General features: G+C 37.9%; 2 protein-coding genes across 5 annotated transcripts; one reads left to right on the top strand and one right to left on the bottom strand.

The window, feature by feature from the left end:
• The first annotated feature begins 122 nt into the window (after window positions 1-122).
• LOC117604469 (sodium channel protein 60E) lies at window positions 123-15,120 on the top strand. 3 transcript variants are annotated; one of them, XM_034324556.2, is made up of 22 exons: window positions 123-3,391; window positions 3,823-4,031; window positions 4,111-4,331; window positions 4,836-5,016; window positions 5,184-5,261; window positions 5,344-5,485; window positions 5,568-5,702; window positions 5,774-6,003; window positions 6,071-6,615; window positions 6,750-6,838; window positions 7,338-8,788; window positions 8,893-9,208; window positions 10,340-10,456; window positions 10,727-10,885; window positions 10,978-11,274; window positions 11,382-11,536; window positions 11,633-12,119; window positions 12,257-12,576; window positions 12,714-13,073; window positions 13,149-13,529; window positions 13,614-13,845; window positions 14,957-15,120. In XM_034324556.2, the coding sequence occupies exons 1-22, from the start codon at window positions 1,967-1,969 to the stop codon at window positions 15,035-15,037; spliced, it is 7,611 nt and encodes a 2,536-aa protein (XP_034180447.1). In that variant the 5' UTR covers window positions 123-1,966; the 3' UTR covers window positions 15,038-15,120. The 3 variants fall into 3 exon arrangements, with proteins under 3 accessions (XP_034180447.1, XP_034180446.1, XP_034180445.1); XM_034324555.2 differs by having other exon boundaries at window positions 124-3,391; window positions 7,338-8,273; window positions 8,343-8,788; window positions 13,614-15,120; XM_034324554.2 differs by having other exon boundaries at window positions 124-3,391; window positions 13,614-15,120.
• A 1,948-nt stretch (window positions 15,121-17,068) lies between these two features.
• On the bottom strand, window positions 17,069-19,571 carry ND-18 (NADH:ubiquinone oxidoreductase subunit 18). Of its 2 annotated transcripts, XM_034324574.2 has the most exons (4): window positions 19,448-19,571; window positions 19,244-19,349; window positions 18,815-19,147; window positions 17,069-18,747 (listed from the first exon to the last, which is right to left on the bottom strand). In XM_034324574.2, exons 2-4 carry the CDS (start codon window positions 19,300-19,302, stop codon window positions 18,570-18,572), a joined length of 570 nt encoding a protein of 189 aa, XP_034180465.1. In that variant the 5' UTR covers window positions 19,303-19,349; window positions 19,448-19,571; the 3' UTR covers window positions 17,069-18,569. The 2 variants fall into 2 exon arrangements, with proteins under 2 accessions (XP_034180465.1, XP_034180466.1); XM_034324575.2 differs by lacking the exon at window positions 19,448-19,571 and having other exon boundaries at window positions 19,244-19,441.
• Between the last annotated feature and the right edge of the window lie 4,281 nt (window positions 19,572-23,852).

Here is a 23,852-nt window from a genome sequence, read left to right on the forward strand (position 1 = left end):
CCGTCAAATATTTCATCTGGCAAATGCAGCACTAGAGAATAAATCAATAAGTATTTGAAAGACAGTTCATAGTTATAGCTATATGGCCCGAGGAAGTGGAACGTTTTATTTGAAATTTGAAATCGATCAAAGGAAAAAGTTTTGATGAATACCAGATGTGTTACATACATGTATATAAGAAATAAAAGATTCATCTCGATTGAAGTAACTATTCTACTACCTATTGGGAGAATAGTTAAAAAAAAGAAGGAAAAAAAAAATGTTTTACGGAATTTCCGGAAATTGAAGCAACAGTGGGGAGTCGATCGTAAAGTCGAGTGTAGTTAAAATTTTCGTGACTTGGAATAAATTTGGGTGATTATGAATGGAAATCAGGTCCGTTGGCAAATTGCTAAGAAATCGTGGTATCGTTTAATTATTAACATTGTTTACGTATCCCAAAGGGAGAAAAAGTGTCGGGAACGTGTGGAAACGGGGTAGAATCCGTGACGTTCACTGGTCGCAATATCACCTGCAGGGGTTAGTTGGTATGTAGTTGGTGGGGGAAATGGTCGACAGTGGAGAAGAGTTCGTGCAGGCTGGTGGTTCGCTAGTTAGTTTCGCGGCAGCGATAACCCCTGATGCGCGTGTGCATGTAAGGTATAATAACGTGTTAGGATAGATTCGCTTATACAGAGAAAGAGAGACCTGAAAGACTGTTTTCCCTCGGTCGTTCAATACGCGCGCGCGCGAAACGAATCGACTTCGTCCATAGTATCGTCGAAGTTCTCGTCGGAGACGTCTGTGACTTTACACCCCTTGTTCGAGTGACAATTCACTGAACAATATATGACAAGGGTGCACCACGGTTTCCATTCCTGTTCTCCTTTATCTTCGTTTCTATCTTTTCCCAGTCTATTTATTTCCTATCAATCCGTTCCTCTTTTTACCGCTTCTTCTTCTCACCCACCAATTATATTTACATATGGGCCACGTTTCACCCTTGTCCCGTCTCTGTTTTCACTCGTAACACCTACTATCTTATCAACCTTCGTTCGTTTTTTTTCCCCTCACCTTGTATCGTTCATCGTCGCATCGTTGTCATCTCGTTCGAACGATGTCGAGGACGAGATGTTCGTAACACTTTGGATAAAACAGGTGGTAACTATGGCCTGCCAGTGCTATACGGAGTGACCAGCAAGAAACCGATTGATTTTGTGTCATTTTCCATCCTATTGTTGTTCGACATCATTGTAAACGTCGCAATGCAATTAACTGTGGAATCGTGTGTGAACGATATCGAGGGGACGACATCGCAGGACAGACCGGATTAAGAGTAAAACACGCATCGAAACATCAAGGGAAATCCTGCAACGTTTCTCCTGCTTCAACTTATAGCTCTCCCTTTTCTCCTTCTGCCTCTTGCTCCCTCTCACTCCCTCTGATTTTTTCCCTTCTCACATAATCGTTTCTTGCGGATTCGATTTACTTTTCGACTTTCTTATCGCTTGGTGGTGAAACGCGTCACAGTGGCACGATCGTCATCGACGAAAAAAGAAGAATCTATATACTGTACCGCGACACACATTCGAGCTCGCGCTCAGTCAATAGCAGCTGCATCCTTTGAAATTTCAAAAGAACCACCAGCAGGAAGCATTCGCGAGGGTCGAAACAGAGGAGACCGTGGACTTCGAATGAGCCACGAACAAGCTATTGAAAGAAACTGCCCTCCCACCGTATAACGTGGTGTATATTAAAGGATCCTAAGGAGGAAGAGCTACTTAAAGACAGTATTATGTGTTTCAATTATATAGGACAAATAACGTAGAAGAAAGTAATGTAGGAACAGGTTAGGAAATCGTCGAGGAGCGAAAGGAGCGGAACGGAAGGTAACTAAGGGAAAACGAACGAAGTGACAAGCTCTATATAGGAAATCCGCAACAATGAAAGCTACAAATTCCGGTGAGCCGAGGAACCAAAGATTCCAATGATACCTTCGCAAGCTGGCCGTGAGGGATATAAAGGTTCTCCCAACCCTCCGAGCAACAGCTCCGAGGACAATGGCTTCGCTAATCGACCTCGAGTGGCGGGCCTTTACGCGACGAACCTCTTCAGAGAAGAGCCCGTTCGATTCTCGTCAGGAGAAACTACTCGATCTCATGGTACCGCGCGAGATATTCTTGAGAGATCGACGCAAGAGATTGGAAGTCAAAGAAGTTTAAACCTTCCTACCAGCGTTCCCGAAGAATTCGAGCTTTTGGATCGTTCGAGGATCGGGATATCGAGAACGCCGCAACCATCGAGGAAAGAGGAAGCTAGCGCGTTTCGTTATGAATCCAGACCTAGAAGGGATTACCATGGATCGTCGTCGTCGTCCACGGAAAAAATTCGCGCGAGGGAACAGGAACGTCACGAGGAACGCGTCGCGCGCGTTACCGACGCGTATTCTCTTCGGGGATCCCTACTCGAGTTCCCGCGTTCGGATGAAACGGCGTGGATGAAATCTAACGTTGACAATTCGAAAGTATCGAATAACGATTATGCCGGTAGGCGAGGTCAAGAAAGTAGTTCGACTTTTCCCTCGGCTTCTGCTTCGATACTCATATCGCCCGCCAGTGAAACTAGTGAATGTCACGTGATATCCCCACCAGAGGTGGAGAAGCCATCCCCACCACCGTACACGGGCCTCAGTCCGCCAGAGTATAGGGGAAACGAGTATGAAAATAGTGAAACTCCGTCGCCGATTTTTCCTTCGTATCCTTTGTCATCTTACGCGGAAGAAACGCGTCATAGACGATCTTCCTCTTTGGACGCGGAGCTTCGATACGCGTTACGAGACGATCGTTCGAGATCAGAGAATCGATTCGAATCTTCGATCGTCGACCGCGAGGAAGCTTCTGGTACCGGTAGATCGAGGCAAATCGATCACCAGGAGCCGTCGGAATCGAACGTGGTAATCGAAAAATCCGCGGACGAGGTAACCTCGAGATTCAGGGACGTAGCAAGATTAAGACCCCCTTTGACAGCGGCTGCAGGCGCATCGGCCGATTCCGGAACCGGTGATTCCGGAAGCGCAGAAATTCAAGTAGATCCTATCGGTACACCTCGAGTAACAACTGCCGGCGATTCTTCCGGCGATGGAAGGGACGAAACCGGAAACGGTACTGCCACCAGTAAATCGTCTATTAAGACACCAACTGGAAACAATAAGCAAACGGTGAAGCTCTTTACGAAGGAAAGTCTCGACAGGTTGGAAAACAGAACCGTGCAACTCGTCAGGGATTATGGCTTTCAACCGAAGAGACGAATGTCCGTTGAGGATGGCGCGGTGCTTCCAAACAAATACGAACCTTTCCCAACCGAGCTTTACGGTAGACCACTCGAGGAAATCGACAACTTTATATACGACGAGGTAAATTTTTACATTTTCTATGCATATTTTCTATGGAAATAAAAACGAATATTGAATTGACTTATTTACCCACGCTTTTAGACAGGGCCGGCCCCGACAAATTACCTGAAATAAAATTGATAAAATTAACATTAAAACTTGTATAACTAAATTAGATTTGCATTCTAATTTGCGTCTAATTTGATTCTTAGACTCAAAATCGTCTTATGGCGACCCTAGGGCCGCCTAGTCTGCCTAGGCCCAGGGTCGGCCCTGCTTTCATACGTTTGAAATCGCACTATCGATATGTGAAGCAATGGCCGCCGATAACAATGGCGGCCATTTTAATAATCAGAGCTACCTGCTATAATTTTGTAAAAATAAATAAACGAACGAATTAGAGAATTTCTTTGTAATTTATAAAATGATTTGATTTCTGTCTTATGTTTCAGACATTTTGCGTGGTATCGAAGAGGTTTCGTAAGAATTACATTCACAGATTTACGGCAACAAGCAGTTGGTTCATATTTTCTCCATGGAATCCTATAAGACGGTATTGTATCTTCCTAAGCACGAATCAGTACTTCGATTACTTGGTCATGGCTACGATAATATTAAATTGTGCCTTCCTCGCCATGACGGAAACTATCGAGGAAGCCGAGTAAGCATCTTTTTTTTTCTTTCTTTTTCTAAATAATCGAACCCCTAAATGACACGTTTTATTCCTTTTTTTTTATCAGATATATATTCTTAGCTATATACACGGCCGAAATGGTAATAAAATCAATAGCCAAGGGATTTGTGCTCAATAAGTATACTTATCTGCGAAATCCATGGAACTGGTTAGATTTCGTAGTGATCACTAGCGGCTACGCAACTATAGGGATGGAAGTAGGAAATTTAGCTGGACTTAGAACATTTCGAGTTTTGAGAGCCCTCAAAACTGTTTCAATTTTGCCTGGTAAGAATCTCGACAAATTAACGTTCATACTTGTTTAATATATAAAATATAAACTCTCTAAATCAGGCATGCAATCGAAATTGCCCGTAGGGCGGCCTAGTTCCCATCTGCTGCTTCGGGCGCCCCTCCACGTCTTGCGCTAAATACCTCCGACCCTTTCAACCTTTTCGCTACGACGGACTTGCTCGCGAATGCGCTGTTCCGGTACGGGGCAGTCCTAACGCAGACGCAGTTAAAAAATAATAATCTCGTGATATAAAATAAAATAGAAATTGAATACAAGAAATCGGCAACCATAGAGATAACAATGTATTTAATAATATTCTGCTCTACCAAAGTTAAAAATAAATATGAAATTTAACAAGTGACTAAAGTCACCGTTAGTAGCGAAAGGGTTAAATATTCTAGAATTTTTGCTCCAAGTGCCATTCCATTTTCCGACCATTTTCTGTTCCTGTTAAAAAAATAGAACAATTGTAACCGTTTATTCAACACGTTTCGCAGGTTTAAAAACCATCATCAACGCATTGTTACATAGTTTTAAGCAACTTGCCGAGGTAATGACGCTCACGATCTTTTGTCTGATGGTTTTTGCATTGTTCGCCCTGCAAGTTTACATGGGCGAGCTTCGAAACAAATGTGTAAAAAATTTGGAGTCTAATAATACAGAAATCGACTGGCACGAGTACGTATGATCTTAAGTTTCGAATTAATATTAGAACAGTGTCGTCGAATCGTGTCAGACGTTTGATATGTAGCAACCTGATGAACACGCTTGAAAAAGAAAAAAAAAAAAAACAATAGCTTGTTGAGCCTCGAGAGGCATTAACCAGTATCTTGTCTCGTCTACAGGTGGACTTGGAACTCATCCAACTGGGCATTCAACGAAGATGAAGAACCAATAATTTGCGGTAACGCAACTGGCGCCAGGTTAGCCAAATTTCGTTCGTGACAGCCAACTAACCTGATATGACATCTCGATTTTATAACACAAAGAAACTTCACCTTTCAGGCACTGCAACGAGAGCTATATCTGCCTTTGCGTTGGCCCAAATCCAAATCACGGGTATACAAATTTCGACAACTTCCTGTGGTCAATGCTCACCACCTTTCAGTTGATTACATTGGACTACTGGGAAGACGTCTACAATAAGGTATACCTTCCTTCAACAATGAAACCATTGAAAACCGATGGCATACTCTACCTGTGTCACGCATCTGCACGATGTCTTTCAGGTATTGTCGGCGTGCGGACCTATCAGCGTCTCGTTCTTCACGGTGGTCGTGTTTTTTGGCTCATTTTATTTAATCAATCTAATGCTCGCGGTCGTTGCACTGAGCTACGAAGAGGAAGCCGAAATAACGAACGAGGTATAAGATAAATTTCATGATTTTCTCTTAGATGATATTCCAAATATTTCAATGTGCGCCCGACCTTGTAGGAAAGACGGAAAGATTTAACCGACCATCGCGAGGACTCGACGTTTAGTTTCGACCCGACAAAAATCAACGTCAAGACACTTGCTAAAGAGAAACAAAAGAAATTAGATGCTAGGAAAGGCGTTCTTCTAAGTAGTTACACGCGTAAGAAAACGCGAAGAAGAAGACGTGGAAGAAGCAACGTTGGCTCCAGCTCGTCTGGTCAAGATAGAAGCGGTTCTGTGCCAAGCAGGTACAACTTGGGATAATATAAAGCCTGCTTAGATTTTTATTTTCTCATGATTCTCTCGTTTAATTAGATCGGTAACACCGAGCCCGAGTCCAAGTCCAAGGCATTCGAATGTCCGACCATCTCATTTAGCTCTCCAAAACGTCAGCCCACGAACGGTAGAGAACAATACCGTTCACAGGCTGGCACCGAATCGTGGGATGCTCCATTCTCGTCAGGCAAGCAACAACAGTAATCAACAATCGTCGTTGGACGACTCAGGGGTGGTCGACGACCACGATGCCGACGACGTAACGTCTGTAGAGGAACACGATAGGCGGGACAATAAAGAATCTAGATCCGACTGGCACGAGAGAGTACCTACTAACAATAATGGCGATGCCAATGCCGAATCTAGTACCGGAACGAGAAACGGTATCAATAACGAGACCGAAGGTGACCGAGAAAAATCACAACCTTCCCGTTCCGGTGGTTTTCGTGCCCCTACAAACGTTTCTGCTTCTCTCGGTACCGGAACTACGCGAGAGATCAGAGTGTTCAAGTGCAACGGTGTGAAAACAAAGAAACAAATGTACACCCTGCCCCCAGAGTATTTGTCGCATATTGTTATTTTAGGTACGATAGTAAATTTTATTCGTTATTCGTACAGTCGTGCCACAGTTTCAATTTAATTTTATAACGTAGATATCGTGGCACGACTGTACTTGAACGATTCGCAAGATTTCTAATAACACGTTGTTTGTGCATAGATGATCTTCCTGATAGAAATTGCGAGAAGTGTATTCAATGCTGTGTAGATTACGAGGGTTGGCTACGATTTCAGAATTGTTTATATAAGGTAGGTATGTCAGAAAGTATCGTGGACAGAGGAATGTCTTCGAAATGAACGCAAGTATTCGGCAAGTTCGATATTCGTTACACAGTTTGCATCTCTTTTTTTCGTATTTTAACTCATTCGCTCTAAGGTATACGTACGAAGATAAATATATATTTGATTCGCTGGAGAAAACGAAACGTAGAGCTGCACGTGTTACCGGTACCAGCGTCGGAAACGGACTGATTGAATTTCGTCTTCGCCGCCGCAACGTTCGGCGATCTTTGTCGAAATTTGCCGAACGTTCCCGAGGCTCGCCGAAGGGATTCGAGCGCTCATTTCACGCGTAATTTGAACGTGACCGACGCGAATTATCGCATACTTTTAAAATCTAATATTTTTTAAACAGTCTGGAGCGAAAGGGTTAAACATCTGTCCCATACCATCCGATAGAAAAGCTTGATGCATGCGAAAGCAAAAATCAAACCCGTTGACTCTCGATTGACCAATGACTCGTATCTAGGTAGTGAGAGATCCGCTATTCGAGTTAACGATCACGCTGTGCATCGTCCTGAACACCGGTTTCCTGGCGATGGAACACCACGGGATGAGCGAGTCTATACGACAGGCTCTGAACATCGGCAACAAAGTGTTCACCAGTATCTTCACCTTTGAATGTTTACTGAAGCTGTTAGCGTTGAGCAAAGATTTCTTTGCCAACGGATGGAACAATTTCGATTTGATAATAGTGTCAGCGTCTCTGATAGATCTTACCTTCGAGCTGGTAGACGGTCTCTCAGTGATACGCGGACTGAGACTTCTTCGAGTATTAAAATTGGCCCAGTCATGGACGACGATGAAGGTCCTCCTAAGTATCATCATCTCGACGATCGGTGCACTTGGAAACCTGACTCTGGTTTTGGTGATCGTGATCTACATATTCGCCGTGATCGGTATGCAATTGTTCAGCAAAGACTATACATTGGACAAGTTTTATCCGGACCCGGTACCGCGTTGGAACTTCAACGATTTCTTTCATTCGTTCATGATGATATTTCGTATACTTTGCGGCGAATGGATCGAGCCTCTGTGGGATTGCATGCGAGCGGAAGAGGAAGACGGACCCGAGGCTTGTTTCGCCATATTTTTGCCAGCTCTTGTCATGGGTAATTTTATGGTACTGAATCTCTTCCTTGCTTTGCTGCTCAACAGTTTCAACTCGGAGGAGCTTAAACAGAAGAAAGAGGAAGTCGGCGAAGACTCGAAACTCGCCAGATCGTTCGATCGCATACGTTCCATCATACGTAAGAACAAATGCTCGCGTTTTGCCCAAGGCGGTACGAAGAGCAGAGGCGAGGATGCACGTTTGGAAAAGATTGTGCGACGCGTTATGGATAGATCCGACAACGAGACTAACTACGCTATTCAAGAGACTGTGCTCAGCCTTCCAAAAGATAACGTATACAATAGATCTTATCAAGAAAGTTTAAATCAGCCTGTTTTTACTTACGACTCGGTGTACTCTCAGTCTCAGTTGGAGAAGCAGAAATACGAACAATGGGAGAAAGACGAGGATGAGGAGGAGGAGGAGGAGGAGGAGGAGGACGAAGAGGAACGAGCCGAGGAATCGCACGGCGACCAAGGTAATTCGAACAGAAGAAAAGAAACCGAATCGAAGGAAAGTAATTTAGAGGAATATCAAGAGCACGAGATTACAAAAGATTCGTCGACTAAAGCACCGGCTGAGGAAAGAATAGCGATGCTACCTCAAGAGGATCCTTTTCCAAAACGCGAAGATCGTGTACCAAAACGACCATGGCATGCACTGGTTAGTTACGTAGACGAACTGACCGTTGGTGGTAGAAGAGACAGTAAAGGAAAGTACATTGATGGTATGGGATCGTTTCCTGGTTTTGGAAGGAACAATCGTCGTAAGGAACCGCAAGATTGTTTTCCACGACAGTGTTACCAGAAGTAAGAAACAAATTTGTCTCGTTCCTCCTTACTCCCTTATCGTTTTTTCATTTTTCTTTTCATTATTGCATGATTTTTAACAATGATAAATGTTATATGTTTAGGTGTACCTGCATCGAACGATGCGTTGCAACGACTATCGGCAAAAAATGGATCAGACTACGAACGATAGTTCTATCGGTCGTTGATACACCTGGCTTTGAATGGATGATATTGGTTTTCATTTTTGCATCCTCCATAACACTTTGTTTCGAAGATATTTATCTAGATGATAATCCTTTTTTGAAGAAAATTCTCTATTGGACCAATCTTGGCTTCTGTGCGCTTTTTAGTATTGAGATGTTACTCAAGTGGCTAGCTCTGGGTTTCTGCAAATATTTCACCAGTTTTTGGACTATCTTGGATTTTATAATCGTTTTTGTAAGTAGAGCTGTTACATACGAGAAATGAATTGATTTTCTATGTACAATCACGTGGAACTTAGGCATGGTTTAGTTAAAGGGAAATGGAGAAGAGGAAGTACCCCACCGTTTGTCTTGTTTCCCAATGTTATTTATACATAAACGTAGATTAGACTTTCCCAAGTAAAGGAAGTCAAGTTCCAAAACTTTTGGAAATCCTGAAAATAGAAGCGCAGGGCCGGCCCTGGGTCTAAGCAGACTAGGCGTCCCCCTAGGGCCCCCCATAAGACGATTTGAATATTAATCAATGTAAATGCAAATCTAAATTAGTTATACAAGGTTTAATGTTAATTTTATAAATTTTATTTGAGCTACTTTTTTTATGTCATATATTTGAAGGGGCCTTTTTTCAGAGCTCGCGTCAGAGAGTTTGTTTTGGAATCTTGATTTCTCCTAAGATCAAAGACAAATGGCGAGCTTCTTCTTTTACACTTCCCTTTAATTATAAAAAGCCTATATTGCATCTGATTGTACATGGTGTGTATGTCTGTTTGGATATATATGTGTGCAAGCAATATGTATATGCGTGTAAGCGCATGTGATATAAATCTAATATCCATCGTTGCTGCATGGAGAATTTTTCGTTTCCGCCAATCGTAACCATCGTAATTACGATTTCGCTGTTTACCGTCACTACTTTCTTCATTTTCTATGCGTTTCTTTTCTGAATTGTTTATACGTGTCGCCTTACGGATTCAGGTACGTGCAAAATTAATACGTTGCTTCTAATGCACCTGGACCCCATTTCTCTCACACGCTTTTTAATTATCACAGTTCAATTCAAGGAGAACCTTGAAAGAAATTAAAAATCCATCGTTATCATTCCATTACCTTCAATATATTTCACTTATCACTTTGCCTCAACATCTGATGCATCTTTATGATCCAGCTTAATTGTATCCAAACAACATAAGTAATTACTCAATTAATTTCTTGCAGAATATAGTATTTACCTTTGTTTCTTTCATTAAGCTTATGGTATGCTTTATTTTCATTAGACAGATAGATAGATAATATTAGAGTAGGAGTAGTATATTAAATCATCTGTTAAAAAGAATACGCGAACATCTTGGCATTTTTTCTTGAACAGGTATCAACATTTAGTCTGTTGATAGAAGAGAACGAAAATTTGAAAGTGTTAAGATCTTTAAGAACTCTACGAGCACTGAGACCATTGCGAGCGATATCGAGATGGCAAGGCATGAGGGTAAGCTTGGTAGACTACAAGTTAATAGAGAATCAACCTAACCTGATCCGAGCCGCGAGTCAGATCGTTGAAATCGGACGGAATCGAGCGGGAAAAGATGCTTTCGGGTTATCCGCCCGATCCCGCCCGATCTCGCCCGATCTTCTCCGATCCGACCCGAGGCCCCTAATCCCTGCAACCAGCACATCCCCAATAATAAAATCACTATAGCAGATTTTTCAAAGAGCTTGATAAACTAGAAAGTACTGTATTCTTTTTTTTATTTGCTAGATCGTAGTGAACGCGTTGATGTATGCGATACCTAGTATATTCAACGTGCTCCTCGTCTGTCTCGTGTTCTGGCTGATATTTTCTATAATGGGTGTACAATTTTTTGGCGGGAAATTTTTTAAATGCGTTGACGAGTACGGTGAATTGTTAGATATATCGGTGAGTATACGAGAACATCTAAAAAGCACAGTATACATAACGCGGCACCTGGTTTTGTACGTAAAATTCGAATATAAATAATTGATTCATAGATCGTTGATACGAGGGACGATTGTCTGCGAAAAAATTACTCGTGGGAAAATAGTAAAATCACTTTTGATCACGTTGGGATAGCGTACTTGGCCCTATTTCAAGTAGCCACGTTCGAGGGATGGATGGAGGTAATGCAGGACGCAGTAGATGCAAGAGGGGTAGATCTTCAGCCTCAAAGAGAAGCAAATATCTACGCGTATTTGTACTTTGTGATATTCATCGTTTGCGGCTCTTTTTTTACACTGAATCTATTTATCGGAGTTATTATAGACAACTTTAACATGTTGAAGAAAAAGGTAGGTGTCGCGTGGAAATAAGAAAATTGATATTTAGACAATGGATAAAACGTATTCCTTCCTACGATCCCGTTATGTTCTTTTCTTTTTTACATTCCTATTTACAGTACGAAGGTGGGGTGCTAGAAATGTTTTTGACCGAAAGTCAAAAGCACTACTACACTGCCATGAAAAAGCTCGGCCGTAAAAAGCCGCAAAAAGTGATCAAGCGTCCGATGAATCAAATCCTCGCAATGTTTTACGACCTATCAAATTCCCGCAGGTAAATCGAATTCACCTATACTATATTGTCTATCTAATACCTATCCTATGAACCTGTGAAACAATTCCAATATTTTTCTTTCTTGTTATTTTACAGATTCGAAATAGCAATTTTTATTTTGATATTCTTAAACATGCTGACTATGGGAATCGAGCATTACGGTCAGCCGCATCCGATTTTCTTCGTCCTCGAAGTGTCGAACGCATTTTTCACGACGGTATTCGGATTAGAAGCGATCGTTAAGATAATAGGACTTCGATATCATTATTTCACCGTACCGTGGAATCTGTTCGATTTCCTTCTGGTACTCGCTTCGATTTTAGGAATATTAATGGAGGATATTATGGTAGACTTTCCTGTGTCCCCGACGCTCCTGCGAGTCGTGAGAGTGTTCAGAATCGGTCGAATCTTGAGGCTAATCAAAGCCGCTAAAGGTATTCGAAAACTACTCTTCGCTCTGGTGGTCAGTCTTCCAGCGCTGTTCAACATCGGTGCCCTTTTAGCCTTGATTACATTTATTTATGCCATTATCGGCATGTCGGTCTTTGGTCATGTTAAGAAACAAGGCGCTCTTGACGATATGGTAAGAATCAATTCAAGTCTAAATTATACGTTTTTACAACGTAACTTTTCTTATCTTCTTATCTATTTGAAAGTCTTTTTATGTACGGATCTTTGCCGGTCTATCCCGTTCTATTTCTTTCTTTCTTCTTTCTTTAGGTAAATTTCGAAACTTTCGGTAGAAGCATGCAATTATTATTTCGGTTAATGACATCAGCCGGTTGGAACGACGTCTTAGAGTCTCTGATGGTACAACCACCAGATTGCGATCCGACTCCGACTAGCCGACAAATGAACGGAAATTGCGGATATCCTCTCTTGGCAATAACTTACTTTACTTCCTTTATCATAATCAGTTACATGATCGTAATCAATATGTATATCGCCATCATTCTTGAAAACTTTAATCAGGCCCATCAGGAAGAAGAGATCGGTATCGTCGAGGATGATTTAGAAATGTTCTACATCCGATGGTCCAAGTAAGAATCCATTATTTTTATCTTAATTGTGTACATATATTAATATATATATACATATACATATACATAGTTTTTCGTTTTAATTTGTAGCTGTTTGACTAGTGTAGTAATATTATGTAACGATGGTTGGTTCGTAGGTATGATCCGCACGCAACACAGTTCATAAACTTTTCGCAATTAAGCGATTTCATAGCGAGCCTAGACCCACCATTAGGAATATCGAAGCCCAACATGGTTGCGTTGGTTAGCTTCAATCTTCCTATCGCTAAGGGTAATAAGATTCATTGTCTGGACATTCTGCACGCACTTGTCAAGCACGTTCTTGGACACGTCGAGGAGTCCGAGGATTTCCGAAAGTTACAGGAACAGATGGACATCAAGTTCAAGAAACAATTTCCTACTCGTAAAGAACTTGAAATTGTTTCTTCAACGAGAATGTGGAAACGTCAGGACAAAGCTGCTAGATTGATACAGAGTACTATCAGGGATTATATAATGTGAGTGTATATATTTTCTTACGATTAAAGTTGTTGTGTTATTGATCAAAATAACGTGTACTTAACGATGTTTAGGGCAAAGAAGGAACGCGAAAGGGTTGCTCAAGAGGTGGATTCACAGACCCAAACGTCAAGCCCTGGTGTTGGGAATGAGGGTAGGGGCGGGGGTGGATGGAGTGGCAAAGTATCGGCTTTTTTGCATGTACATAGAGGTAGCCGTGCCAGTAGCCGCAAGTCCTCGAGGGCCAGCGACGCCAGCGATTTCAGCGAGCTCGGTGCCGCTTCGGCATGGCTTTTTCCAAATTTGCCTCTGCTGTTGCTCTCCGGCGCCACCGGTACTCATGAGGACCTGCCTCCTCCTGCTCTGACCGTATCCCGTCCCTCACCAACCACCGAACAGCAATCGTTTGTCGGTTCCTCTAATGCTAGTGCTACTTCCTCCGATCTACACGCCAGGTTTGCGGATCAATTCAATTTCTATCATGTATCAAATTTCCAACAAGATAAGATTATAAACGATGATTATACGATTATTTGTAGATCGATCGCGGGACCGACCCTCGGCCGACAAGATGCCGTTGAAAGTTATCCCGACGAGGAAGTTCCAAGTCTTCCTACGAAGCGCAGATCACTTCCACCGAGTGTCACAACGCTCTCTCTGAACACGTTACATCGCGATATCAAAGAAGCATTTAGCAGACGTTGCGGTAGCCTTCGAAAGAAACATCAACCAGCTACTGAACCAGCCCCGCTGCCAATCGAATCAACCGACGTAAGCATACTTGTCACGGAACCCAGTCCAGAGAATACAGCGCCACCCTCGAGACCAGCACTCCTTAGACGACAATCCGCCGCTACGGTCGTACATGTTCTCGTTCACAGAGAGAGCGAAGAATACCGAGACACGCAACCGGAAAATGCTAGTTGATCTTAGACCATTTAAACGCTCAACAAACACAACCCCTTTTCGAATATCAGTGTATAACGAGAGAGAGAGAGAGAGAGGCTAGGCTTGAAAAGCCAGCAAGTTTTGTTATCGCGTTACGGGTAACCTCGATACTTAATCCGGTTCCTTCTCCTCTCCCCCTTTCTTTGACGTGGTTGCCTTATCTCATCTTTCATCTCGGAATCCTTTCACTGTTTCCATCTAGAACATATTGGAAAGGATTCACTTGAAGTATTAGAATACTTTTGACAATTATTTCTTACAATCTATCTACACTTTGTAACTTTATAAACGTATTTATTCTTATATTTCAATTTTATCCGAACGACACCAAATACGACACGAGTATACCTTTCTTTCTCTTCTTAGAAAAGCAATATCTTGGTAGCCATTTTGAATCCTATAATAGTGAATAATAGGAGCCCGCGTGATCCCGAACTTTGGATGGTGACGGAACGGAAAATTCTTGGCGAGATCTCGATACTGTGATATTTGTTTATTTATTTATTTATTTATTCGTTTGTGATAAATGGGCAGAGTTTAATAGTTTTCCATCCCGTCCGAAAGTTCTGGTAACTCGGGACGATCCGCGCACCTTTAGCGAATAACTCTAATCTTTTAACGATCGTTCGGTAACGAGCTTAAAATCTTTTTCCTTACGCGGTAAAGGTATAATATTCAAATCGAAAGTATAGCTCGAATATTTGAAATTGATTCGATACCGAGATTCTTCTACCACAATTTTAAGAAAGCGATTGGACCAATTTAACGAGATATGCTTGAAAACTCCGATCCCTTTTTCACTTAAATCACTGGATTAGATTCACGAATCTACTCGCTATATTAATGAGACAAATTAATAATAGTTACAATGAAAAAATAGAGAATAATACTGCCTCGAATAGTATAGAATTTTTAATTTATAATTGTTTTGAAGGAAAAATACGAGAAGGACAAGGAAAAGAGAGGGAAAGAGAAGATGGAAAGAGGAAAACTACGCGCGAATTTTCCAAAATAATGAACGATTATGTTATAACGATGTTATATCACTGTTTCTTCACATTTTTAAAATGAGAAAAAAAAAAAACAAAAAATAATAATGTAGCTTTACCAGTATCGCTATCGACTTCCTGTGCGATGCCAGTTAACGTAGAACATTAATGTATATGTGGAGGTTCGGCTTAACCGAAAAAGTTATTCACATTACAGTATTCCTAATACGTAATGAGGTTACATGCTTACATTATGGCGTACTTACGTACAATTTTGTGAGATTCGTCCTGTACCTTTTAGAAAAGAGAAAAGAGAAAAAAAAAAGCTTTTTCTTCTGGACACGTTCCATTGAACAGCTTAGTGATCGATATTAAGCTTTCCATTAATCAATATTTTCAAGTCAATATTTTCTTCTTAATTAATATCAAAGCAAATGTACACCATTTCTTTGTTTAATCTTGCACAAATTAAAATAAGGATAAATAATTACTTGCACATGAATTTACTCACAAATTTTTACAAGTACAATTTTCTACATCTTTTTTAATTTCTACATTTAAGTGGAAAACGTGAAGTCGATCGCTAGCGAGCAACAGAATAAGATATCTGTTAAATAATATACAAATATTGTTGGTTATTGTTAATATTATTGAACGCTGGATCATGTTCAGAAGAGGTAGCTACGCCCCTTTAATGTTTTTTCGCGTTATGTGTTTTAAATACGGAACGAATTTAATTTGACAGATTGTACGAATAATTGCACATATTATTCGAATGATAATTACAAATAAAACGAAAATTATTCGAAAATTACGAATATTCTTTTATTTGAATAATATAGGTAATTAATTCGAATAATATACAGAAATTGTTCGTTTCTTGTTCATTTTTAAATTTTGTTCACTGTATCGAATGATATACATATCGATAATAGATCGAATATTCAAAAGTTGGCTATGGTATGAATATGTATAAATAATTTTCGCGTTTGACATAATTTTTCGTCTTAAATTTGTGCAACAAAGTAACGAAGGAACATGTATCGCAAACAGCTGTGCATATAACATAAAATTGAAAGCTGAGATTTAAAAAAAAAAAAGGAAAGGAAGAGGAGGAGAGGGAAAGAAAGTGATAGAGATGATGGGAAAGAGCACAAAGTATAAAAAAGAAGACAAAAAAAAAAATGAGAGAAAGGAACAACGAATTTTGTAGTAATTAGTTACATTTTTACTGTAACCTTATCAGTCCGTCTTTAGTTGTTTATTTAGTATTTAGATCTCTCATATAAGAACAGAAAACTTATTGATTTAGATGAGGATAGATTTTCATCTTTACCTTTTTCAATTTTCCTTTTCACAAATAATTATTGCCATTAACACGCCACGACCTCTTGTCGACCTCTAGTGCCTATTAGAAGAAAAAAAAAAAACAAAAACAAAAAACGATTGTGAGTTAATATACATATACAGAAGTATAAACATGTATATTAGATTTTCATATTAAAAAAAAGAAATGTATTCGTACGAGGAAAAATGGTACGAGTTAAATTTATGTAAACCTCTTGCTAGAACGTACGACGGTACGTTACTTTTAGAGTTTAGCATTTGATGCTTAATGCTTGGATAAATCTGTTTTTCGCGTGTTAATTACAAGATAATATAGCATCGAGGATCATGTGAAAAAAAAAAGAAGAAATGTTAATGAATCATACGAATAGAAATTCAACCAAGAGCAAAATTGAATGTTTTTTGAAAAGAAAAAAAGAAATCCAATTCCAGAAATGTGATTTTTGCAGGACACGAAGCGTAAATGTATGCATCATGTCAATTAAAGGCATAAATATATTGTACTTAATTCGTAACTGACGTGTTTACACGCGATACGTCTAGAATACTATAGGTACTTATAAATATACCAAAACACAAGAGACTGGACATACATGACCTTGCTATCCCAATACCTGAGGATAGTGAAATTCCAAAGAAAAAAAAAAAAAAATAAATAAATTGTACAATCACGATCGGGTATCCTGTGGGAACCCGACAATTTTTTTAGATATTATAGCTTTTCTGCGCATTTTTCTGCGTGTCTGCGTGCTGCGTGCGTGTTGTGTGAATAAAAATTCGATAGGATAAAGTCTGCTCAAAATGCCTACCGCGTACTTAAAACACACTGTCAGGTTGCACTTGAGTAATTATTCAATTATTATTGCAATTTATAGCTTTTTTCTTTAAAAGAAAAAAATGCTGGCACGTACGATTGATCGTTTAGTTGGTCGTTCGTTCCAGTTCGTTCAACGTTTCTCACGTTTTTTGATAAAAAATAATCAAAGTGACAATATTGTTCACGCAGTATAATACAATAATATGTATAAAAGAAAAAAAGAAAAAAAAAGATAATCGAACGTTCTATCGTTTGAGTGAAAAGAAAAAAGCGTTAAATTAATGAAAAATTTATTAATAAATAATGATAAATGATAAACATTTATTGGTACAGGGTCAATGACAATCGATATCGTGAAAGCAATTAGCTTTTTTCTTTTCTTCTACGTTTTTGCAAGATTTGCTTTTCGTAATCTTAAACGTAACAATTTCAAAATAATTGGTATCGTTTATCCTTAACGGTGAATATTCTATCGTTGATAATTAATAATTTCAATTTTAGCTTAGTATTGAAATTATTCTACTGTTAGAAAATTGACCATAGATGAGAAAGAATAAGTTTAACGTTTAAAACATCTGACAATGATGAAAATTATAAGAACAATGAAAAGAATGAAAATGGGGGCCGAGGGAAGGATAACGAAGGAGCAGGCAAACAGACAGAGCAGAAAATATTACATTAGCGTTGCAATGATTCGTCAGACAAAGAAAATTTCAATGAAAGAGCAGTGAAACGTTCCTTTAGATCAAACTTGTAAATAGATTAATGATCCTCGTTAGTCTGCAAAAACGACCGTTTTGTCACATAAATTTATAAACAAAGACTCAAGCATTGTTCTTCCATACACGTTAATTCTAATTGAAGTTTTCAAATTCTATATAACAATGGTTTTTTGAAACCTCGTTAGTAGTGCTACAACAAGCATTTTCATTTCACGTACGATTAATTCACACGTTTACACTTAGAAATATCTTTTCTTCTGCAATTTCTGATCTACTATTAATCAATTACATTTTTTCTTTGTGATAACGACAATGCTTGATATAGTTTATAAGGTAATATGAGCAAGCAAATACTGAATTTTAAAATATACAGTCTAATTAAATCTGATGTTATATTATAAATACTAATAATATTAATAATAAACGAGGTGAATAATAAGAATGTTAACCATATAAGGATGATATTATATAAATATTGCTAAAAAATAAATTGTGGAATTTATCAATTGAATTTCTTCAAATTGTGTAATATTATTCTTATAAAATACTTCGTTTGTTTATAATATGTTCTTGTAAAAATTTATTTACCGCTTAATATCTTACATACAAGAACAATTAAATATATAGAGCTATATACAGTGCTATAGTTATCCTTCCCTAACAAATCATTTTTTATTTAGTCGATACTCTAGTACGCTTATTCCATGCAAAATTAGAGCCATAGTTACGAGGCTTAGGATTGTTAACGTTTGGCTTCTGAATATAATAGTCCCATCCCATTTTTTCACAGTGTGCAATGGCTTCCTGTTCTGTAGCAAATTCCACCTTGAGATTGGACATAGGATCACCTCTATGGGAGAAAACCTAATGTTAGGTAAAGATTGATAATAAACAACAAAATTCTTAATTATACTCACGTCGATGTCCATCCTATCAGGGCATTTTCCCAACGTTCGCGAGTATCAAAGTCTATTTGCCAAAAATGAATATTGTTTGTTCCAGATTGCATAGCATTTTTTGGAGGGCAAAAAATACGAACTTTACGAGTTTTTATATGATCTTCCGGAACACCTGAGACCAATCCAACATCTTCTACCGAAGATACTGTAACTGTAGCTTTCATAGCATCCCTATATAACACTTCATCTTTCTCCATAAATGCCTCCTCATTATTTTTAGGTAATGTTAAACTTGTTTCATTTCCTTGACTAGTTTTACTTGAACCTCCAGCAGCAAATCTTTTCGTTAAACTAAGAAACGGAATCTAATTACATTTTTCGAATTACATACAATTGTAAGATTCTAACCTAATATCTAAATTTTCAGGAAAATGAATCAAAGCTTACCTAAAACACTTTTTAATATCATTATTAGTGCGTATCACAGAAAATACACGACATGCCATTTTGAATAATAGAGGGTTAATTTTATCCGCCTTCGGTTTTATTACACCTGTAAAGCGAAAAGAATTTTTTGCATACGGGCGAATAAAACAAATGAAAATAATATATTTATGATAGAGAAATATGGTTTTTACACAGTATTCATACTTTTACGAAATAGATTATATTGTATTTATTTTTAACCTCTGGTTAAACGGGTTGACATACATAAACTGATAACATGCCGTTAGTTGGATGCAATAACTAAGATGGCGTTTAAGGTGATGCGAGCGTCGAAAACTTTATCGACAATTCCTCGAAAAATCCCTAGACGCAGAATGCAATAAAATTTGAGGGACATGTCCAAGAGGCCCTAAAGAATGGTAGTCTGGTCCTTATATTATCCAAATCGTCACAAAAATTATAAAATATTGAAATTTGTGTGTATCAACCGTCAAGAAAATGGCGGATCAGACTCAACTGCATCAATTTATTCGTAATATAAACATTTCTGCCAACAGTTTGTCCAAATGGGTACCAGACTACCATTCTTTGGGTCGGATAGAATAAAACGAGCACCCAAGGGATGATGTATAAGTGTCCAGGAAGAAGTAATTTGAGAACTACGATTTCGTTGATTGTTCATTCGCGAAAGACATCAAAAAGGTAAAACAGACCACAAATTTAGTTCCTCGTGTTTTCTATAGGACGCAGTTCGTTCGTTTTCTGCGCTCGACCGCCCGCTCATTCGCAGCTTATATATGTAAATATGTGTGCGTCGACCGAATCGATTGATTATAATTTTTGTACATATTAACATTTCGGTTATGCATACATTGCACATAAGTGTAAAAATTTATATCTGAAATAATATGTTCTTAAATATTTCGTATCAAAATCACGCCATAGGATATTCCCCTTTATTTATTACATAATTACAATAATATAAAATATAATGCAAGACGGGTGTTGCTAAAAAAAGTACATTATTCAATTTTTTCGCTGATATTTATTGTATGAACTATACCATTACGATTAGCATTACAGTTTCGAAACTGCTACCAATGGCTGTGATTGGTTGTTTCATTCGGCATCCTTTCATTTCGACCAATCAGACACGTCGCTGTGTGAGCGAGTGCGTCGATTTGTGACGCAGTACAGCATTCCTCTTCGAAGCTTCGTTCGTCTTGCACGTGTCTGCAACAGGTAAGATTAAATTATCTTCAAATATTAAATTAAATTGTCTTTCGGGTGTCGAAAATACAAAAAAGAGAAAGAATAGCCGAAGAGAAGTCTGGCTCTTTGTTTTTTGACATTAATTCGAGGTTATCTTTAAAAGTACGTGAGTTGAAATTTTTTGCTCTTGCGGTGAATTGACAACGAAGTTGGAAGAACAGAATCTGAATTATTTTCCCTTTATATCAATAATTTTTCGAATATTATTGCATTTTTTCATGTTTTTAGTACATTTTTCCCGTAATTTATTGTTATGTATCGTGATAATTTTACTATTACGTCGATATAGATACGAATTAAAATAACATTTCCTTCATTTATTCTGCTTTTGTATCAATAATTTCTTAAATCTCGTCAATATCTTATATTTTTTCTACTTTCTTTCTTATATTTTGGTGTTGAAAGTTGAGAAAAATAATCTTGATTTTATTTCAATATGGCGTCGATAATTTTTAACGAACCTTTCCCTTACGATTAGTATTAAAGTTTCGAAGCACTTTGAAACTTCTATCGATGGCTGTGATTGGTCGTGCCATGTTGGCGTCCTCTCATTTCGACCAATCAGACACGTCGTTGTGTGAGCGAGTGCGTCGATTTGTGGCGCAGTGCAGTATTCCTCTTCGAAGCTTCGTCTACTTTCCACGCGTCTGCAACAGGTAAGATTAAATTATCTTCAAACATTAAATTAAATTGTCTTTCGGGTGTTAAAAGTACAAAAAATAGAAAGAATAGCTGGAGAGAAGTCTAGATTCCTAATTTTTGATATTAATTCGAGGTTATCTTTAAAAATACAAGAGTTGAAAGTTTGTGCTCTTGCCGCGATTGTACAATGAGGTTGGAACAGCAGAATTTGAATTACTTTCCCTTTTATATCGTTAATTTCCTACCCAATATTGAACGTTTTTAATATTCTTTCACACAATTTACTGTTTGATATTTAATAACGTTCTTTCTTGAGCATCGTAATATTATGAGATCTGATCGTCTACCGGCTTCGGTTCGGCTGGGGACGAACATTACCGAATAATACCGAAGCGGTGCCGACCGGTCTTCGTCGGGAAGGAAGGTCTCGCCATTTCTCTCGCGAACGTCGAAGTGACAAGACGTGTTGAGAGCTTCCTTCCGTATAAGTAATAAGTGAGCATTATATCTATTAAAATATTTTGCATAAATTATAGTTCGATCGTTTATTATTGTTGATTACATTTTATGTACATAAATTCGTATTTCTTTTTTGTTACAGATATTTGATGGACATTGAAAGGACGCTATGATATGGGTTTGAAATAGAATTTCGTAAGAATTTATTGTTTTAATTTATTCTAATCAACTATTAACATTTATTATTACTTGTCTTTTATTGAGTCGTTAATTGTAAGCATTTTTGACAATTACTTGCTACCAAAGTCAAGAAAGAAAAGATTAGATACATTTGTTTTCTTTAACCAATTCATAGAAAAAGAATAATTAATTTTTCATTTTATTAAATAATTTCGTCCAGTATTTTAATACATTTGTTTTAAACTAGAACAAAATTGAAATGATTCGTATTCTACTGCAAATGATTGCTTCTCTTCTGCAATTAGTAATTATTTTAAACAATCAATTTTTGTTAAATCGTAGTAATTATATTATAATATCCAGTTTTCGATGCAAGTTACAATTAAAATAGAATCACGTTTTTAAATCACATGCTGTTTAAGCATGATTAATTACTGGATTTTGCTTATTGAAAAGAATTAGATAATTTATAAATTACTACGTAATAGAATTTCCAACAATATTTAATATGCTTACAATTTTAACAACAAAAATCCACTGCTTTAATAAAATAGTTTATTATATGTATTTAACAATGATTTTTTATCCTTGTAATATTCATTGGAATAATTATCAACAATTATTTAATACATTTCGTTATTACGATGTTATCTAGGATCCATATTCAACTCAAATAATATTCGTGTTCGTTGAAAATATTCCACGAACACTGATATTTCCATTTACACATAACAGTATTTCTGTACCGAATGCTTAATAGGAAGAATGTTTTGCTTTTTTTTTTTTGTATATTTCCACCCAGCCCATCCCTGCTCACTAAGCTTTTCTTCCAGGAATTGTTGTGGCCGCGCGCAAGGCGGTCGGTAGAGTCAGTGTTTGCACGTACTTACAATGTTTTGATTTTGACAAGGGTGAACTGACCCTGAATAGAGTTGCGTTTGTTCAATTAGGAATCACGCGAAAGTAGAGTCAGTGTTTGCTGCGTATAATAAAATATTTTCTAGAGCATCGCGGCTCTGATTTTTCTTTTTCCATCGTGAAAGTAGAGTCTTTACAATTGTTCGCCGGAAATTATTCACGGTCGCGTTACTATTTTTATTTTTAATTTTTTTTTAATTGCTCGATATATTCGGGATTAGAGTCAAAGCACCACTGAAGAGGAGTTTTGGGCGGTGCTCCATAAGGAAAGAGTGTAAGTATCTTATTACTTTATTTAATTAATTTTAATTGAAATAGAATAATTTGCAAAATTAACCGTAATTCTTTTTTGTTTTGTTACAGATGAATTTTTTGATTGCCGAGTTCCTGGATATCCTGATGATGGCTTTCTTCACGACTTCCGTCTTGGTACGTTACTTAATTGCTTTTTATTAAAATAGAATAATTTACAATTTCAACCCTTGATAATTGAGATTTCTTTTTAATTGCTAATATTTTATAAAATTCAATTTCATATATAATTTTATTAGAATAAAAATTTATAATTTTCAAAATTAACCGTAATTCTTCTTTTTTTGTTACAGATGAATTTCTTCACGGACTACCTGGTGTCGTCCATCCTCCTACTTGACTGCCGGAAGAAGAGTATATCTGCGAACGGTGAGTCGCATGTTTTATGGTTCCTCTGGTGCCCAATCATGTCGTAGGACGAATGGTCCGAATCGACACGGGCTACTAGTTGTATACGTGCTTGGCAAGCATAGTGACCATGGGTATGATTATACATACCCATGAGTAGTAACATTTTTATTGTTTCATTTCATTTAGTTAGGCTAGGTCTTCTTGTACTCCGCGTTTTAATATTATTTCAATTCCACATATTCTAATAGATATTTTTGAAATATATGGATGCTCTTAAATATTCTTAACTGTGGAATTAGAATATTTTAATACCGAAACAATTTTATTTAGTTTGTCTGTAATAGAGAAGTCAAATACTATCTGACTTAATTATTGCGATGGTTCAAAGCAATATAATATTGATAGTATTATGTAATATGTATACTGGATATACATATTAATGATGTTATTACATTGATTTAATTACATTTTGTAC

This window comes from Osmia lignaria, chromosome 7 (genome assembly GCF_051020975.1).
Source record: "Osmia lignaria lignaria isolate PbOS001 chromosome 7, iyOsmLign1, whole genome shotgun sequence".
NCBI lineage: Eukaryota > Metazoa > Arthropoda > Insecta > Hymenoptera > Megachilidae > Osmia > Osmia lignaria.

Excerpts from the sequence above, each read along its gene's own strand:
- LOC117604469 (XM_034324554.2), top strand. The coding sequence starts at position 1,967 with ATGATACCTTCGCAAGCTGGCCGTGAGGGATATAAAGGTTCTCCCAAC. Across the intron at positions 5,703-5,773 it reads AAGCCGAAATAACGAACGAG|GAAAGACGGAAAGATTTAAC; the intron begins GTATAAGATAAA and ends CCGACCTTGTAG. Across the intron at positions 13,530-13,613 it reads TCCTCCGATCTACACGCCAG|ATCGATCGCGGGACCGACCC; the intron begins GTTTGCGGATCA and ends GATTATTTGTAG.
- ND-18 (XM_034324574.2), bottom strand. The coding sequence starts at position 19,302 with ATGGCATGTCGTGTATTTTCTGTGATACGCACTAATAATGATATTAAA. Across the intron at positions 19,148-19,243 it reads GATATTAAAAAGTGTTTTAG|TTTAACGAAAAGATTTGCTG; the intron begins GTAAGCTTTGAT and ends TCCGTTTCTTAG. Across the intron at positions 18,748-18,814 it reads CTGATAGGATGGACATCGAC|AGGTGATCCTATGTCCAATC; the intron begins GTGAGTATAATT and ends TTTCTCCCATAG.